This window comes from Scyliorhinus canicula, chromosome 12 (assembly GCF_902713615.1).
Source record: "Scyliorhinus canicula chromosome 12, sScyCan1.1, whole genome shotgun sequence".
NCBI classification, from domain to species: domain Eukaryota; kingdom Metazoa; phylum Chordata; class Chondrichthyes; order Carcharhiniformes; family Scyliorhinidae; genus Scyliorhinus; species Scyliorhinus canicula.
The window spans coordinates 97,949,575-97,968,802 of NC_052157.1; the positions used below are offsets into that span (position 1 = coordinate 97,949,575).

Sequence of the window (19,228 nt, forward strand, 5' to 3'; positions counted from 1 at the left end):
TGGGCAGAGCCAGGGCGATGTGTGTGTGTGGAGAGCCAAGGCAATATGTGTGTGTGTGGGGAAAGCCAGGGTGATGTGTGTGTGTGGGGAAAGCCAGGGTGATGTGTGTGTGTGGGGAGAGCCAGAGCGATGTGTGTGTGTGTGTGTGTGTGTGTGGGGAGAGCCAGAGCGATGTGTGTGTGTGTGTGTGGGGAGAGCCAGAGCGATGTGTGTGTGTGTGGGGAGAGCCAAGGCGATGTGTGTGTGTGTGGGGAGAGCCAGGGCGATGTGTGTGTGTGTGTGTGTGTGTGGGGAGAGCCAGAGCGATGTGTGTGTGTGTGTGTGGGGAGAGCCAGAGCGATGTGTGTGTGTGTGTGTGGGGAGAGCCAGGGCGATGTGTGTGTGTGTGTGTGTGTGTGGGGAGAGCCAGAGCGATGTGTGTGTGTGTGTGTGTGGGGAGAGCCAAGGCGATGTGTGTGTGTGTGGGGAGAGCCAGGGCGATGTGTGTGTGTGTGTGTGTGTGTGCAGGAGGGGGGACCAGGGGTGTGTGTGTGTGAGTGCAGGAGTGGAGGAGCCAGGAGTGTGTGTGTGCAGGTGTGGGGTGGGGGGGGCAGGTTTTTTTTATATAAATAATTTTTATTGAAATTTTTACAAATTACAAAATATAAACATCTTAACTCTATTAACGTACAACCGCGGTAACACCCCATAAACAATGGGCTGGTTTAGCTCACTGGACTAAATCGCTGGCTTTTAAAGCAGACCAAGCAGGCCAGCAGCACGGTTCGATTCCCGTACCACCCTCCCCGCACAGCCGCCGGAATGTGGCGACTAGGGGCTTCTCACAGTAACTTAATTGAAGCCTACTTGTGACAATAAGCGATTTCCATTTCCACAATGCGCCCCAGCTTCAAGAGCAACTTCAAACAAAAGGAAGAAACAAAAACAAAGAAAAAGAGAAAAGAAAAAAAAACAAACAAAGGAGAGAGATAGCACCCTCCACAAACCCTTGTGCACAGTTCTCCCTCCCCCCAATCCTTACCCCCCCCCCCCCCCCCCCCGGGTTGCTGCTGCTGTCGGCCTGTTTCCCTACCGTTCAGAAAGTCCAGAAAGGGCTGCCACCATCTGAAAAACCCTTGTACTGATCCCCTCAGGGCAAATTTCACCCTCTCCAATTTAATGAACCCCGCCATATCCGAGATCCAGGCCTCCACGCTTGGGGGCCTCGCATCCTTCCATTGGAGCAAGATCCTCCGCCGGGCTACTAGGGACGCAAAGGCCAGGACCCCGGCCTCTATCGCCTCCTGCACTCACGGCTCCACTGCAACCCCAAAAATTGCGAGTCCCCAGCCTGGCTCGACCCTGGATCCCACCACCCTCGACACCGTCCTTGCTACGCCCTTCCAAAACTCCCCCAACGCTGGGCACGCCCAAAACATATGGGCGTGGTTCGCTGGGCTCCCCGAGCACCTAGCACACCTGTCCTCGCCCCCGAAAAACCTACTCATCCTTGTCCCAGTCATGTGGGCCCGATGCAGCACCTTGAACTGTATGAGGCTAAGCCTCACACAGGAAGAGGAGGAATTCACTCTCTCCAGGGCATCCGCCCACGTCCCCTCCTCAATCACCTCCTCCAGCTCCTCTTCCCACTTCCCCTTCAGTTCCTCCACCGAGGCCTCGTCTACCTCCTGCATTACCCGGTATATGTCCGAGATCCTCCCTCCTCTGACCCACACCCCCGAGAGCACCCTATCCCGCACCCCTCGTGGGGGCAGCAAGGGGAACCCCTCCACCTGCTGCCTGGCAAACACCCCCACCTGGATGTACCTAAACATGTTCCCCGGGGGGAGCCCAAACTTCCCCTCTAACTCCCCCAAGCTCGCGAACCTCCCCTCCACAAACAGGTCCCTCAATCTCCTAACCCCTGCCCTGTGCCAGCCCAGAAATCTGCCATCAATGCTCCCTGGGGCGAACCGATGGTTCCCCCGTATTGGGGCCTCCATCGAGCCCCCCATTTCTCCCCTGTGCCGTCTCCATTGCCCCCAAATTTTGAGGGTAGCCGCCACCACCGGGCTCGTGGTATACCTCGTTGGAGAGAGCGGCAACGGCGCCGTTACTAGTACTTCCAGGCTCGTGCCCACACAAGACGCCGCCTCCATCCTCTTCCACGCTGCCCCCTCCTCGTCCATTACACACTTACGCACCATCGCTGCGTTGGCCGCCCAGTAGTACCCACAGAGGTTGGGCAACGCCAGCCCCCCCTATCCCTGCCTCGTTCCAGGAACACTCTTCGAACCCTTGGAGTCCCATGCGCCCACACAAAACCCGTGATACTGCTGTTGACCCTCCTGAAAAAGGCCTTTGGGATAAAGATGGGGAGGCACTGGAACAAGAACAAAAACCTCGGGAGCACTGTCATCATTAACGGACTGCACCCTCCCCGCCAGTGACAGCGGTAACATATCCGACCTCCATCTGCTCCACCAACCTTGTGAGGTTGAGCTTGTGCAGGGCCCCCCAAATCCCAGCCACCTGGACCCCTAGGTACCTGGAGCTTGAGTGGGAGCCTGCCTGCTTCAGTGGGAGCCTGCCAATCCCCTCCTCTTGATCCCCCGGATGCACCACAAACACCTCGCTCTTGCCCAGGTTCAGCTTATACCCCGAGAAACCCCCGAATTCCCCAAGGATCCTCATCACCTCCGGCATCTCCCCCACCGGGTCCGCCACATACAGCAACAGGTCGTCCGGGTACAGTGACACTCGATGCTCCTCCCCACCCCGCACCATGCCCCTCCAGTTCCCTGACTCCCTCAATGCCATGGCCAGGGGCTCAATTGCCAACGCGAAGAGCAAGGGGGACAGGGGGCACCCCTGTCTCGTCCCCCGATGCAGCCGAAAGTACTCCGACCTCCTCCTATTCGTGGCTACACTTGCCATCGGGGCCTCGTAGAGCAGCCCTCACCCATCGAATAAACCCCTCCCAAACCCAAACCTCTCCAACACCTCCCACAAGTACTCCCACTCCACCCTATCGAAGGCCTTCTCCGCGTCCAACGCCACCACTATCTCCGCCTCCCCTTCCACCGCCGGCATCATAATGATATTGAGGAGTCTTCGCACATTTGTGTTCAGCTGCCTTCCCTTCACAAACCCCGTCTGGTCCTCATGTATGACCCCCGGCACACAATCCTCTATTCTAGTGGCCAGGATCTTTGCCAGCAGCTTGGCATCGGCGTTCAGCAACAAAATCGGCCTATATGATCCACACTGCAGAGGGTCCTTGTCCCGCTTCAGGATCAAGGAAATCAGCGCCCGCGACATAGTTGGGGGCAAAGCCCCCCCCCCCCCCATGCCTCGTTAAAGGTCCGAACCAACAGGGGGCCCAACAGGTCCAAATACTTTTTATAAAATTCCGCCGGGAACCCAACCCGGCCCCGGCGCCTTTCCCGCCACTCACCATCACGTACCTCCCGCCACTGTCAGCCACCACCTTCAACGCCTCAAACGACACCTTCTTCCCCACCAGGATCGCCACCCCTTTACTCTTCTCGTCCAGCCCTGAGTGGAATACCTGGCCCACCCACCCCTTTCTCAGCCGGACCTGGTCCACCACTCTCAGGTGTGTCTCCTGGAGCATGGCCACATCCGCCTTCAGTCCCTTCAGGTGCGCAACTACTCGGGCCCTTTTGACCGGCCCATTCAGCCCCCTCACATTCCAGGTTATCAGCCGGATCCGAGGGCTCCCTGCCCCCTTCCCCTGCCAATTAGCCATACCCCATCCCTTGCCCAACCCCGGCCAGCGTCCCACGCTCTGCCAGTTTCCCACGGCGGCACCTCCCCCCCTCCAGCACTCCCTGCGTCATCCAGCTCCTTCCTGACCGGCGGCTCCCACCCTACTTTCGGCTCCTCCCAACGTGGGACTGACCCTCCCCCATAGTGCCCATCAACCAGTCCACCCTCCCCCGCTCCTGCGCGGGAAAAGAAAACCCTGCCCCTCCCTCTCTCAGCACGGGGACCCCGCAGAAAGCCCGCGCTTTTGCCCTGCCGGGCCCCGCCTCCTCCAGGGCCACTCCCATTGTCAGTCCCCCCCCACCAGCTCCCCGAACTCCCCGTTTACCCCTCAGTCCAAACCCGTCCACCCAACTCCTGCTAGAAAACCCATAAAGAAAACACCCGTACGGCATCACCCCACCCACTCTACGGCCACCCCACATCATACCCTAAACCCCGCAGATACACATACAGTATAAATAAATACAGTATTCCACAGCATCCCCAATCCGGGGGACCCTCAGTTTGTGTCCAGTTTCTCGGCTTGCACGAAGGCCCACGCCTCCTCCGGGGACTCAAAATAGTGGTGTCGATCCTTATAGGTGACCCACAGACGCGCCGGCTGCAGCATTCCAAACGTCACCTTCCGTCTGTGGAGCACCACCTTCGTCCGGTTAAACCCGGCCCTCCGCCTCGTCACCTCCGCACTCCAGTCCAGGAAGATCCGCACCTCCGTGTTCTCCCATTTGCTGCTCCGCTCCTTCTTGGCCCACCAGAGCACACACTCACGATCCACAAACCGGTGGAACCTTACCAACACGTGCGCGGCGGCTCGTTCGGCTTGGGCCTCCTAGCCAGAATTCTGTGGGCCTCCTCCAACTCCAGGGGCCCCTGGAAGGACCCAGCCCCCATCAGCGTGTTCAGCATCATCACCACGTAGGCCGCTAGGTCCGACCCCTCCAGCCCCTCCATGAGGCCCAGGATCCGTAAATTCTTCCTCCTTGACCGGTTGTCCAACTCCTTGAACCGCTCCTGCCATCTTTTATGGAGCGCCTCATGCACCTCCACCTTCCCCACCATGGCCACGACCTCGTCCTCCCTCTCGGCGGTTTCCTGCTGCAGCTCCCGGATCGCAGCCCCCTGGGCTGTCTGGGTCTCCATCAGTTCCCTGTTGGTTACCTTGATGGAGTCCAGCAGCTCCACTTTCAGATCCTGGAAGAGGCTCAGCAGAGTCGTCTGGACCCACTTCTTCAGTTCTTCAAAACTTTCGCCGGCCGCCATTTTGTCCTGCAGGTCCCGATTTCCGTCGGGATTTGCCTCTTAAGCTCCGTTGGGGGCCTTTAAAAAAGCCCTGAAGTCCGTTTTTTTCAGGAGCCTCCGAACGTGCGGCTCAGCTGGTCATTGCCGCTACTGGAAGTCCGGGGGGGCAGGGTTACATAGAACATAGTGTGTGTACCTAGAACATAGAAAAATACAGCACAGAACAGGCCAATTACCACAAGACGAGAATGGTGAAACAATCGAGGCTTTATTGCACCAGATGTTGTGCCTCCTGCATCTGGAACCAGAATGGGAGCAGCGCAGGAGAGCTTACACTTTTATAGCCCGCCTGCTGGGAGGAGCCAGTGGGCTGGGATTTACCGTGGCACCTGTAATACACGGGCAGTGTCACAATACATACAATATATCACTAGTGATGTTTACCACAGTGTGTGTGTGTGTGTGTGCCGGGGGGGGGGGGGGGGGGGGGGGAGCCAGGGGAGGGTGTGATTGTGCAGGAAGGCAGGGAGCCAGGGGTGTGTGTGTGTGTTAGTAAAGGAGGGGGGGGAGCCAGGGGGGTGTGTGTGTTTAGGAGGGCGGGTGAGCCATGGGTGTATGTGTTAGTACAGGAGGGGGGGGGGGGGAGCCAGGGGTGTGTGTGTGTGTAGGAGGGCGGGTGAGCCATGGGTGTGTGTGTTTGTACAGGAAGGGGGGAGCCAGGGGTGTGTGTGTTTTTTCGGCGGGGGAGGGGCAGGCCGACGTGCTCGGGACTGTGTGTTTGGCTGGACGTGAAGCCGTTCTAGCCTGAGTATTCAGGTACATCTGTACTGCGTGTTGTGTTTATTAGCATTTAACAGCACTCTATCTTTGATTCACTGGCTGTTTGGACTCACACCACTTTGTTTTCTAACCAGGTGAATCGACCCTCGAACAGAAAGCACGATCCTACGGGGTTTTCTGGACTAAAGATTTGGGCATGTTTTACAGACACTCCAAAATTCCCAGAAATCTGCTCACAGAAAGTTGTTGAGCGCAATGCTGGAAATGCACACGGTGCCCGTGTAGGAACGGAGGAGAATTCTTCATTAAAACACCCCAGCCAGCAGCATGGCTGGCTGTGGAAAAATACGGACGATTCCCAAACGGCCAGAGTCACTGTAAACACCTTTCAAAGTCCCACTATTGTAAAAAGGCCATCAGAGAGTGAGTTGATTCTGGGAGCAGGATTGGGGAAGGCAGCCCATCGCGACCCCAGCCAGACTAAACGGCTGGTTTCAATGGCAGAGAAACACCTCTTTTCGAACTCTGCTTCACCTCAGTTCACCAGCCACGTGCACAAGAGCACCAACTCTCTGGTGAAAATCTGGGAGGCTTACAAAGATTCACCAGCTCCTCCTCACTGGGGGGCGTTCCCCAGGGAAGCACAGAGTCCAGCAATTTGGGATCCGGAGCGGTTGTCAAAGGAATGGGGAAACAGGGGGCAGCCCATGGAGGACATTTATAACCTTTCGCAACACAAGTTGAGAGATTGTGGCTTAAACCTCTCGGACGGCGCAGCGAATGGCTGTGGGGAAACATTGGAGCATCAGAATGATCTCCTCGAGGGAGAAGGTGTGCCAGGGAAGCACAATCACCCCAAACTCCCAGCAAATACTCAGCACATATCGTTCAGAAGCACAAAGTTAACCAGCGAGCAGTCGCCCAGTGGATTCCATGCAGTGCAGCCTCCCCCGTGCACTTATCGGTGTTCCTCATCTCGGGAGATGGTTCATGTCTTTCCAGAGCGATATGATGGACTGTGCCACCCATTTGAACGTCACAGTCTCGGCCCTCCACCGCTGCAGCTCGTGAACAGGGCCGCTGTGGATCGATGGGGCAGTTTCCACCCCAAGGGCAGGGACAGCCTTTTACTCCAGGGCTGCAATGTGTCCAAAGAAAATTCTGACCGCCATCACACTCAGTCACACGGACCCCAGGCCTCTGATGGAACAGCTCTGGGCCGCCCTGGTGTGCTCGAAAAGTGGCCATGTCCTGTGGTGGAGGCTGTGAAATGTGCTAGTATGAAGGCCTCTGCTCCCAAGTCTTTCTTAGACTGGAACGGCACTCCTGCACACCGGCCAGTTTCACTGGATTACCCTCAACCGAAGGTTTGGTCAATGCCCCTGTCGTTCTATTACCCCCCGTCAGATGCCATCGAGTGGGACGATTCACCGTTGCCAGTTTGGTCTGGTGTCCCTCAGAGCCACACTTGGGAAAGCACCAGCCCAGAGCCCTGGCTTTTTCCTAGAATGAAACTGTACTAACTGGAGGGGGAGACATGGCTTGCTTTGGGCTCAGTGTCGGAGGGGGCTGCCTACTGTCGGGCCTCCATCAGGCTGGAGCCTCATCTTTGGAGAGTACATTTGCTGCCAGAATGGACGACAGGAGCACCACAGACAACCCAGCAGGAAGCAGTATGGAGACACGAGGGATGGCATTATACCACCCTCTGTGCTGCTGAACGGGGTTTGAAGAGAGTGAGCCCTGCTCCCAAAGCACCGAATGACATTCACAAAATAGAATAAATAACATAGAACATAGAACAGGACAGCACAGTACAGGTCCTTTGGCCCACAATGTTGTGCCAACCATTTATCCTAATCTAAGATCAACCTAACCTACACCCTTTCAATTTACTGCTGTCCATGTGCCTAAGAGTCGCTTAAATGTCCCTAATGACTCTGACTCCACCACCTCCGCTGACAGTGCATTCCACACACCCACCACTCTGTGTAAAGAACCTACCTCTGACATCTCCCTGTACCTTCCTCCAATCACCTTAAAATTATGTCCCCTCGTGACAGCCATTTCCGCCCTGGGTAAAAGTCTCTGGCTATCCACTCTATCCATGCCCCTTGTAAACCTCTATCAAGTCACCTCTCTTCCTTCTTCGCTTCAGTGAGAAAAGCCCTAGCTCCCTCAACCTTTCTTCATAAGACATGCGCTCCAGTCCAGGATTCTTCCTGGTAAATCTCCTCTGTACCCCCTCCAAAGCATCCACATCCTTCCTATAATGAGGCGACCAGAACTGGACGCAATATTCCAAGTGTGGTTTAACTAGGGTTTTGTAAAGCTGCAGCAAAACCTCACGGCTCTTAAACTCAATGCCCCTGTTAATGAAAGCCAGCACACCATAGGCCTTCTTAACAACCCTATCAACCCGGGTGGCAACTTTGAGGTTGACTGCCCTGCGGTCTCTGGGAACTGTACGTGGACCCCAAGATTTCTCTGTTGCTCCACACTTCCAAGAACCCTGCCTTGAACCCTGTATTCAGCATTCAAATTCAACCTTCCAAAATGAATCACTTCACATTTATCAAGGTTGAACTCCATCTGCCACTTCTCAACCCAACTCTGCATCCTGTCAATGTCCTGTTGTAACCTGGAAAATCCCTCAACACTATCTATAATTCCATCAACCTTCGTGTCATCGGCAAACCTACTAATCCACCCTTCCACTTCCTCATCCAAGTCATTTACAAAAACAACAAAGAGCAGAGGTCCCAGAACAGATCTCTGCGGGACACCACTGGTCACCGACCTCCAGGCGGAATACTTTCCATCCACTACCATTCACTGTCTTATTTCAGCCAGGCAATTCTGTACAACCAATTCTGGCAGTCCAGACAACCAAATTTCCCTGTATCCCATGCCCCGTAACTTTCTGAATGAGCCTACCATGGGGAACCTTATCAAATGCCTTGCTGAAATCCATATACACCACATCCACCTCCCCACCTTCATCAATGTGTCTTGTCACATCCTCAAAGAATTCAATGAGGCTTGTGAGACATGACCTGCCCTTCACAAAGGGCAAGGCCAATTCAAGTGGCCACCTCCTGCATCAGCCTCTGGGGCAGGCAGCACCAATTGTTCTTCCCTCCAGTTGCAGCCAGCCATGACCCACTCTCTGTTACAGACACCAGCAGATTGGCAGGTTAGGGAGGAGCTCTGAAGTGTTGGCAGACCTCCCCGTCAATGTGGGGTGTGATGGTGCTGGTTGTTTGAACAGTCAGGGGGTCTTTGGACCCTGCCCCTCATTGATTAAGGTGTCCCTGCTCTATGGGCACCTCCAGGTTGCTGAAAATGTCCAGGGATCCCTGGGTACTGCCCCTGCTTGATTAAGCTGTCGGTGCTCTCAGGACACTGCCACTGGCTGACCGAGATGTCCTGGGGTCTCTGGACTGTGCCACTTAACTGCCTGGAAATCCCTGAGCATTGCCCCTGATTGCTGGAACTGTCCTGGAACCTCTGGGCACTGCCCCAGCTGATAAACTGTCCTGGGGACTGTGTCCCTGGTCCATGGAACTGTCCTGGGGTCTCTAGGCACTGTCCCTGGTTCATGGAAGTATTCTGGAGCCTCTGGGCACTGCCCCTGGTTCATGGAAGTATTCTGGGTCTCTGGATACTGTCTTGGGGTCTCTGGGAACTGTGCCAGGATCATGGAACTATCCTGGAGTCTCTTGGTACTGCCCTGGGGTCTCTTGGTACTGTCCCCGGTTCATGGAAGTATCCTTGGTCTCTGGGAACTGTCCGGGGGTCTCTGGGAACTGCCCTGCGGTCTCTGGGAACTGCCCTGCGGTCTCTGGGAACTGTCCGGGGGTCTCTGGGAACTGCCCCCCGGTCTCTGGGAACTGTCCGGGGGGTCTCTGGGAACTGTCCGAGGGTCTCTGGGAACTGTCCGAGGGTCTCTGGGAACTGTCCAGGATCTCTGGGAACTGTCCGAGTGTCTCTAGGAACTGTCCGAGTGTCTCTGGGAACTGTCCGAGGGTCTCTGGGAACTGTCCGAGGGTCTCTGGGAACTGTCCAGGATCTCTGGGAACTGTCCGAGTGTCTCTGGGAACTGTCCGAGGGTCTCTGGGAACTGTCCGAGGGTCTCTGGGAACTGTCCGGGGGGTCTCTGGGGACTGTCCGGGGGTCTGTGGGGACTGTCCGGGGGGTCTCTGGGGACTGTCCGGGGGTCTCTGGGGACTGTCCTGGGGTCTCTAGGAACTGTGCGAGGGTCTCTGGGCACTGTCCGAGGGTCTCTGGGAACTGTCCTGGGGTCTCTGGAACTGTCCTGGAGTCTCTGGGAACTGTCCGAGGGTCTCTGGGAACTGTCCTGCGGTCTCTGGGAACTGTCCGGAGGTCACTGGGAACTGCCCCCCGGTCTCTTGGAACTGTCCGGAGGTCTCTGGGAGCTGCCCCCCGGTCTCTGGGAACTGTCCTAGGGTCTCTGGGAACTGTCCGAGGGCCTCTGGAAACTGTCCGGTGGTCTCTGGGAACTGTCCGAGGGTCTCTGGGAACTGTCCGAGGGTCTCTGGGAACTGCCCGCAGTCTCTGGGAACTGCCCCCGGTCTCTGGGAACTGCCCCCCGGTCTCTGGGAACTGTCCGGGAGTCTCTGGGGCTGCCCCGAACTTATGGAAGGAACGTTCTATCTCAATCTCGCTACTCCACCTTGACTCACAGAACAACTCAAAGATAAATGTTGGAGATAGCCAGTCAGAACGCTAATGAAAAATGTAATGAAAATCGCTTATTGTCACAAGTAGACTTCAAATGAAGTTACTGTGAAAAGCCCCTAGTCACCACATTCCGGCGCCTGTTCGGGGAGGCTGGTACGGGAATCGTCCGTGCTGCTGGCCTGCCTTGATCTGCTTTAAAAGCCAGCGATTTAGCCCTGTGTGCAAAACCAGCTGTGTGCTGTGCACTGTGATAGGCTCTGGTCTTTGTGTAAGGGTGGTGTACCACACTACAGTATGATAGTCTGTACAATTAGCTGACTGAGCGTTAACAATATGCGTGATGGGAGAAACTGAAAATGTTAAGCCAAATTTGTACAGTGTGAGGAGAATTTGTAACTCAAGATCTCAGTAAAGTGTCTGCTGACTTGACCATGACTGATGGCTGCTCAGTGGGGTCAGACAACGAAAATGGAAGATGTTGATTGTGTTGACAGTGCGTGAATTAATCTTAAGTCTGTGTTCCAGGTGATTATACTCTATGCACGAACTTCAAAATGAACAGCACAATGTCTGGTTTGCCCCCTGCCTGGAATCCTTCCCTTACCCTCCCCCCCCCCCCCCCCCCCCCCAATCCCCAGAACCCCCCCTCCCCACACCCCCTCCCGGAACACTCCCCACACACCTCTTCGGAACCCTCCCCTCTCACCCCCACCGGAACCCTCCCAACAAATTCCCCCGGAACCCTCACTACACACCCTGGAACCCTCACCGCTCACCACATCTTGGAACCTCCCCTCTTAGGGCCCCCCACTCTCACCTCCCGCCTTGGAACCTCCCCTGTCACCCAGCCTCTCAACCTCCCCACAACCTCTCCTGTCATCCCCCTCCCCCGGAATCTCCCGTCTCTCCCCACCCTCACCCCCTCACCCCTCCCTCTCACCCCTCACCTCTCCCCCTCACCCCTTCCCTCTCCCCCTCACCTTACCCTCTCCTCACTCCCCTCTCTCTCCCCCTCACTCCTCCCTCTCCCCCCTTACCCATCCCCTCTCCCCCTCACCCATCCCCTCAACCCCTCACCCCTCCCCTCTTCCCCCTCACCTCACCCCTCCCCTCCCCCCTCACCCCTCTCTCACCCACCACACTCCCGTCACCTCCCCAGAACCGTCCCTCCCCCCCACTCCTCATACTAACCTGAACCACTTCAGCTAGTGCTCAGACAACCTAGTGTTCCAGGTGTAAAAATCGCTAATATGTAATAAAAAATACTTTATGTTGCGGATAATTTATTGCGTTGATGCCCAGGGAGCCTTCTCCAGCAACATTCCAGATGGAGAGAGAAGACTGAGCAAGGGCTCAGGAGCCTCTGTGCACTGTCCTCGGGTCTCTGGGCATTGCCCTGGTTCATGGAACTGTCCTGTGGTCTCCGGGCACTGCCCTGCTGTCTCTGGGAACTGTCCGGGGGTCTCTGGAACTGTCGGGGGTCTCTGGGAACTGTCCAGGCGTCTCTGGGAACTATCCGGGGGTCTCTGGGAACTGCCCTGCGGTCTCTGGGAACTGTCCGAGGGTCTCTGGGAACTGTCCTGTGGTCTCTGGGAACTGTCTGGGCAGCGCCGGCCCTAGGGTTGCTGGCGCCCCAGGCAAGCTGAACTTCGGCGCCCTTTGGGGGGAGGGAGGGGGGGGGGTTCGGGGGGGGTCGGGTCGGGGGGGGTCGAGTCGGGTCAGATCGGGTCGGGGGGGGGGTCGGGTCGGGTCAGGGTCGGGGCGGGCCGGGGGGGGGAAGGGTCGGGTCGGGGGGGTGGTCGGGTCGGGTTGACATTGATCCTGAGCTGCTGCGACCTGTCTGGTAGTGGTACATGAATTTTAGTTGCTGTATCTATGCTCTGGATATATATTAACATTACCTGTCTAATATTTTTCGCTAAAGGAGCACGGACGAATTCAAGCCTCTGAAATTGTAGCTTCTATGCCTGTGGCCATGTGGCCATCCGCCATGTTTGTGCGGGGCGGCCTGGGGGTGGGCGGCCACCGCGCATGCGCTGGTTGGCACCGGCCCAACTGCGCATGCGCGGGACCCGAGTCTTTTACGCGGCGCCGGGTCTCGGATGGCGCCCCCAAGCACATGGCGCCCCGGGCGACTGCCCGAGTTGCCGGTACCTTGAGCCGGCCCTGTGTCTGGGGGTCTCCAGGCACTGCCCCGTGCTCTCTTGGAGCTGTCCGGGGGTCTCCGGGCACTGCCCCGCGGTCTCTGGGAACTGTCGGGGGTCTCTGGGAACTGTCCAGGCGTCTCTGGGAACTGTCCGAGGGTCTCTGGGAAATGTCCGGGGGTCTCCGTGCACTGCCCCGCAGTCTCTGGGAACTACCTCGCAGTCTCTGGGAACTGTCCGAGGGTCTCTGGGAACTGTCCGAGGGTCTCTGGGAACTGTCCGGGTGTCTCAGGGAACTGCCTCCCCGGTCTCTGGGAACTACCTGGGGTCTCTGGGAACTGTCCTGTGGTCTCTGGGAACTGTCCGGAGGTCTCTGGGAACTGTCCGGGGGTCTCCGCGCACTGCCCCGCGGTCTCTGGGAACTGTCCGGGGGTCTCTGGGAACTGACCTGGGGTCTCTGGGCACTGACCTGGGGTCTCTGGGCACTGTCCGGTGTCTCTGGGCACTGTCCGGTGTCTCTGGGAACTGACCTGGAGTCTCTGGGCACTGACCTGGGGTCTCTGGGCACTGTCCGGTGTCTCTGGGCACTGTCCGGTGTCTCTGGGAACTGTCCAGGGTAGCATGGTGGTTAGCATAAATGCTTCACAGCTCCAGGGTCCCAGGTTCGATTCCCGGCTGGGTCACTGTCTGTGTGGAGTCTGCACGTCCTCCCCCTGTGTGCGTGGGTTTCCTCCGGGTGCACCGGTTTCCTCCCACAGTCCAAAGATGTGCGGGTTAGGTGGATTGGCCATGCTAAATTGCCCGTAGTGTCCTAATAAATGTAAGTTTAAGGGGGGGGTTGTTGGGTTACGGGTATAGGGTGGATATGTGGGTTTGAGTAGGGTGATCATGGCTCGGCACAACATCGAGGGCCGAAGGGCCTGTTCTGTGCTGTACTGTTCTATGTTCTATGTCCGGGGGTCTCCGGGCACTGCCCCGCGGTCTCTGGGAACTGTCCGGGGGTCTCTGGGAACCGTCCGAGGGTCTCTGGGCACTGTCCGGTGTCTCTGGGAACTGTCCTGTGGTCTCTGGGAACTGTCCGAGGGTCTCTGGGCACTGTCCGGTGTCTCTGGGAACTGTCCTGTGGTCTCTGGGAACTGCCCCGGGGTCTCTGGGCACTGTCCGGTGTCTCTGGGCACTGTCCTGTGGTCTCTGGGAACTGTCTGGGGGATTCTGGGAACTGCCTTGGGGTCTCTGGGCACTGTCCGGTGTCTCTGGGCACTGTCCTGTGGTCTCTGGGAACTGTCCGGGGGTCTCTGGGAACCGTCCGAGAGTCTCTGGGAACTGTCCAAGGGTCTCTGGGAACTGTCCAAGGGTCTCTGGGAACTGTCCGGGGGTCTCTGGGAACTGCCCCCCGGTTTCTGGGTACTGTCCGGGGTCTCTGGGCACTGTACGGGGTCACTGGGAACTGTCCGGGGGGAACTGCCCCCCCGGTCTCTGGGTACTGCCCCACGGTCTCTGGGAACTGCCTGCAGTCTCTGGGAACTGCCCCCCGGTCTCTGGGAACTGTCCGGGAGTCTCTGGGGCTGCCCCGAGCTTATGGAAGGAACGTTCTATCTCAATCTCGCTACTCCACCTTGACTCACAGAACAACTCAAAGACAAAGGTTGGAGACAGCCAGTCAGAACGCTAATGAAAAATGAAATGAAAATCGCTTTTTGTCACAAGTAGACTTCAAATGAAGTTACTGTGAAAAGCCCCTAGTCACCACATTCCGGCGCCTGTTCGGGGAGGCTGGTACGGGAATCGTCCGTGCTGCTGGCCTGCCTTGATCTGCTTTAAAAGCCAGCGATTTAGCCCTGTGTGCTAAACCAGCTGTGTGCTGTGCACTGTGATAGGCTCTGGTCTTTGTGTAAGGGTGGTGTACCACACTACAGTATGATAGTCTGTACAATTAGCTGACTGAGCGTTAACAATATGCGTGATGGGAGAAACTGAAAATGTTAAGCCAAATTTGTATAGTGTGAGGAGAATTTGTAACTCAAGATCTCAGTAAAGCGTCTGCTGACTTGACCATGACTGATGGCTGCTCAGTGGGTCACACAATGAAAGTGGAAGATGTTGATTGTGTTCACAGTGCGTGAATTAATCTCAAGTCTGTGTTCCAGGTGATTATATTCTACGCATGATCCTCAAAATGAACAGCACAATGTCTGGTTTTCACCCTGCCTGGAATCCTTCCCTTACCCTCCCCCCCATCCCCAGAACCTTCCCTACCCCCCTCCCGGAATACTCCCCACACACCCCTTCGGAATTCTCCCCACACATTTGGGGCAGCACGGTAGAATGGTGGTTAGCATAAATGCTTCACAGCTCCAGGGTCCCAGGTTCGATTCCCAGCTGGGTCACTGTCTGTGCGGAGTCTGCACGTCCTCCCCGTGTGTGCGTGGGTTTCCTCCGGGTGCTCCGGTTTCCTCCCACAGTCCAAAGATGTGCGGGTTAGGTGGATTGGCCATGCTAAATTGCCCGTAGTGTCCTAAAAAAAGTAAAGTTAAGGGGGGGGGGGGGTTGTTGGGTGATGGTATAGGGTGGATACGTGGGTTTGAGTAGGGTGATCATGGCTCGGCACAACATCGAGTGCCGAAGGGCCTGTTCTGTGCTGTACTGTTCTATGTTCTATGTTCTATTCCCCCGGAACCCTTGCCACACACCCTGGAACCCTCACCGTTCACCACATCTTGGAACCTCCCCTGTCACCCAGCCTCTCAACCCACCTTTCACCTCCCCACAACCTCTCCTCTCACCCCCCTCCCCCCGGAACCTCCCGTCTCTCCCCACCTTCACCCCACTCACCCCTCCCTCTCACCCCTCACCTCTCCCCCTCACCCCTCACCCTACCCTCTCCCCCCTCCCCACACCCTCTCCCCACTCCCCTCTCTCTCCCCCTCACCCCTCCCCTCCCTCCCCCCTTACCCAGGGAGCGTCTGACTGAGGACGGTGAGGTGCAGGGAGCGGCACATTCAGTGGTGTGGAGTGGTACTGACCTTGCCAATGTTAGGCTGTAAGGAATTACAGAGCAGTCAATTTAACCTGGTGCTAGGTTGAAGCTTTTAGAAATTATTAATTGGGACACAGATAACAGCCACTCGGAAAGTGTGGATTATTTGTTTTTTTAAATATTTTTATTCTCCTTTTTCATATTTTCTCCCAAATTTACACCCACTAACAATAAACAATAATCAGTAACGAATGCAATGTCAATCCCCATATCAATAACACAATCCCAACAATCCTATCCTCCCATCAAACCCCCAAACAAGCAGCCCACATGTTAACATTTAAGGGAATCCAGTATATTAAAGCCAAATCTAACCAAATGGTTAACTTTATTGATGATTAATGGGGAGTGTTGGCGAAGTTGTTGGGATACTGGACCAGGCCACAAATTGTTAGGAGACCGGACAAGAACCCCAAACAGTTTTCCAATTTGTAAAACTGTGAGTGAAGACTCCGACCAATATCTATATTTTATGTTAAAACAAATTTAACACAGAATTGACAGTTAAACAGTTCTTAAATAAAAGGAAAAAATTAACTTATTGAGATACCTTCAGTTCACAGTGAGACAGAGAGAGCGAGTGAACAGTAGGCTTTATTAGTCATGAACTTGCCTAGCCAGAGTCAGCAGTACAGATGAATGCCACCCACAGGCAGCCAGCCTATATATGGCCCCGGTGAGAGCAGAGCCAGAGGCGGAGCCATACCGGGGTTACAGTACAGTACCTGGAAGCAGTTCATATCACCATTTCCAGGTCATAGGTCACAGGTTACGGTATCATGCATGCATTATGGTGAATACATTCACCCCTGTTTAAAAAATCAAGTCCAGTGGGGGTGACGTGGGATCATTACATATTCAGTCTATCTGGAGGCCGGATCGTTCTCTTCGACCTCCGCAGCTCTGGCGGTGCGGCGGGCACAGTTGTCGCAGGTGGTGACTCCAGGGGTGTGTCTCCAGTGTCTGGAGCTTGAGCTCCAGGGTGTCGGAGACAGTTGGGGTGCAGGGGTAGGGAGTGGGGGGGGGGGGGGGGGGGGTGATGGGTGGCGTCAGTGTTGGCGCGGGACCCAGGGGAGCATACGGGGCGCTGTGGGTGGTGGCGGGCAGTGGGGAGGGGGGGATGTAGGCGTGGGGGGTGCGTTGGCGGAGGAACCAGCTGGCGCCAGGTCCCATAGGGAGACTGTAGCATGCCGTCCGTCCTGGTGGGTGATGTAAGCGTACTGAAGGTTAGCGTGGAGCAGCTGGACTCTCTCTCTCGATCAGGGGGTCGGTCTTTTGGCTCCTCATGTGCCTCCGGAGAAGGACTGGTCCCGGAGTTTTCAGCCGAGAGCGAAGCGAGACCCCGGAGATGGACTTCCTGGGGAAGATAAACAAATGATCGTGAGGGGGCTCATTCGTGGCCGTGCAGAGGAGAGATCTGATGAAGTGGAGGGTGTCAGGGAGGACCTCCTGCCAGCGGGGGATCGGGAGACTTCGAGACCTAAGGGCCGGAAGAACGGCCTTCCATACCGTCGTGTTCTCCCACTCCACTTGCCCGTTTCCCTGTGGGTTATAGCTCGTAGTCCTGCTCAAGGCGATGCCTTTGCTGAGCAGGTACTGACGTAGCTCATCGCTCATGAATGATGTGCTCCAGTCGCTGTGGATGTAGGCAGGGAAACCGAACAGCGTAAAGATGCTGTGCAGTGCCTTTATTACAGTGGCTGAGGTCATGTCGGGGCAGGGGACAGCCAAGGGGAGGCGGGAGTACTCATCAACGACGGTTAGGAAGTATACATTACGGTTGGTGGAGGGGAGAGGCCCTTTGAAGTCAATGCTTAGGCGCTCAAAGGGCTGGGAGGCCTTTACCAGGCAGGCCTTGTCTGGCCGGCAGAAGTGCAGTTTGCACTCTGCGCAGACTTGGCAGACCCTGGTTGTGGCCTTAACCTCCTCGGTGGAGAAGGGCAGATTGCGGGCCTTAATGAAGTGGGCAAGTCGGGTGACAGAGGTCATTGTGGATATCCTGGAGTCGGTCACCTTGTGCGTTGGCACATGTGCCGCGGGACAGGGCATCTGGGGGCTCGTTGAGCTTCCCAGGACGATACTTGATATCGTAATTGTAGGTGGAGAGTTCGATCCTCCACCTCAAGATTTTATCATTTTTTATTTTGAGCCCTGTGCGTTGTCAAACATGAAGGCTACTGATCGTTGGTCGGTGACGAGGGTGAACCTCCTACCAGCTAGGTAGTGCCTCCAGTGCCGCACGGCTTCCACCATGGGTTGTGCTTTCTTCTTGACTGAGGGGTATCGAATATCGGAAGCATGGAGGGATGGCAAGTAGAATACTACTGGCCTGCCCGCCTGGTTGAGCGTGGCGGCCAGTGTGACGTCTGACGCGTCGCTCTCTGCCTGAAAAGGGATGGACTCATCCACCGCATGCATTGCGGCCTTGGTGATGTCGGCCTTGATGCGGCTGAAGGCCGTGCGGGCCTCATCCGTCAGGGGAAAAGTGGTTGTTTGACTAAGTGGGCAGGCTTTGTCTGCATATTTGGGGACCCACTGGGCGTAGTAGGAAAACAGGCCCAAGCATTGTTTTAGGGCCTTGAGGCTGTGGGGAGGGGGGAGTTCTGTGAGGGGGCGTATACGGTCGGGGTCGGGCCCTAGGACTCAGTTCGCTACGACTTAGCCAAGGATGGCTAGTCGGGTAGTACGGAAGACGCATTTTTCTTTCTTGTATGTGCGATTGAGGGATTGGGCAGCCTGGAGGAACCTCTGGAGGTTGGCATCATGGTCCTGCTGGTCATGGCCACAGATGGTCACATTGTCCAAGTACGGGTATGTAGCCCGCAAACCGTACTGGTCCACCATTCGGTCCATCGTTCTCTTAAAGACCGAGACTCCATTTCGTCAGCTGCTGTAGGAGGCCATACATCTCTGTGTAATAAAGCCTCGATTACACTCTACTCTTGTCTCGTCGTAATTGATAGTGCATCAATTTATTACACAGAGATTTTTCAGAGATGGACCTCCGCATCGAGCCGGATCGCCTGCAGCTGCATCCTAAAGCAAACAACGGCAAAAAAGACTTTGAACATTGGCTAGCCTGCTTTGAAGCATACATCGGGTCTGCGCCAGACCCAATCCCAGAAGCACAGAAGCTCCAGATGTGTACACATGGCTGACCTCCAACGTTTTCCCCATTTTTCAAGTATCATAGATCATAGAATTTACAGTGCAGAAGGAGGCCATTCGGCCCATCGAGTCTGCACCGGCTCTTGGAAACAACAGCCTACCCAAGGTCAACACCTCCACCCTATCCCTATAACCCAGTAACCCCACCCAACACTAAGGGCAATTTTTGGACACTAAGGGCAATTTATCATAGCCAATCCACCTAACCTGCACATTTTAGGACTGTGGGAGGAAACCGGAGCACCCAGAGGAAACCCACGCACACACGGGGAGGATGTGCAGACTCCGCACAGACAGTGACCCAGTCGGAATCGAACCAGGGACCCTGGAGCTGTGAAGCAGTTGCGGTATCCACAATGCTACCGTGCTGCCCACACCCACTGCC

General features: G+C 56.1%; 1 protein-coding gene across 1 annotated transcript in view; it reads left to right on the top strand.

The window, feature by feature from the left end:
• LOC119974310 overlaps nucleotides 1-7,667 on the top strand; it is a 63,611-nt gene extending 55,944 nt beyond the window's left edge. The window contains exon 3 of the mRNA XM_038813083.1: nucleotides 5,925-7,667. Coding sequence (XP_038669011.1) covers nucleotides 5,925-7,313 — 1,389 coding nt within the window. The 3' untranslated portion in view covers nucleotides 7,314-7,667. The remainder of the gene's footprint in view (nucleotides 1-5,924) is intronic.
• The last annotated feature ends 11,561 nt before the right edge of the window (nucleotides 7,668-19,228 follow it).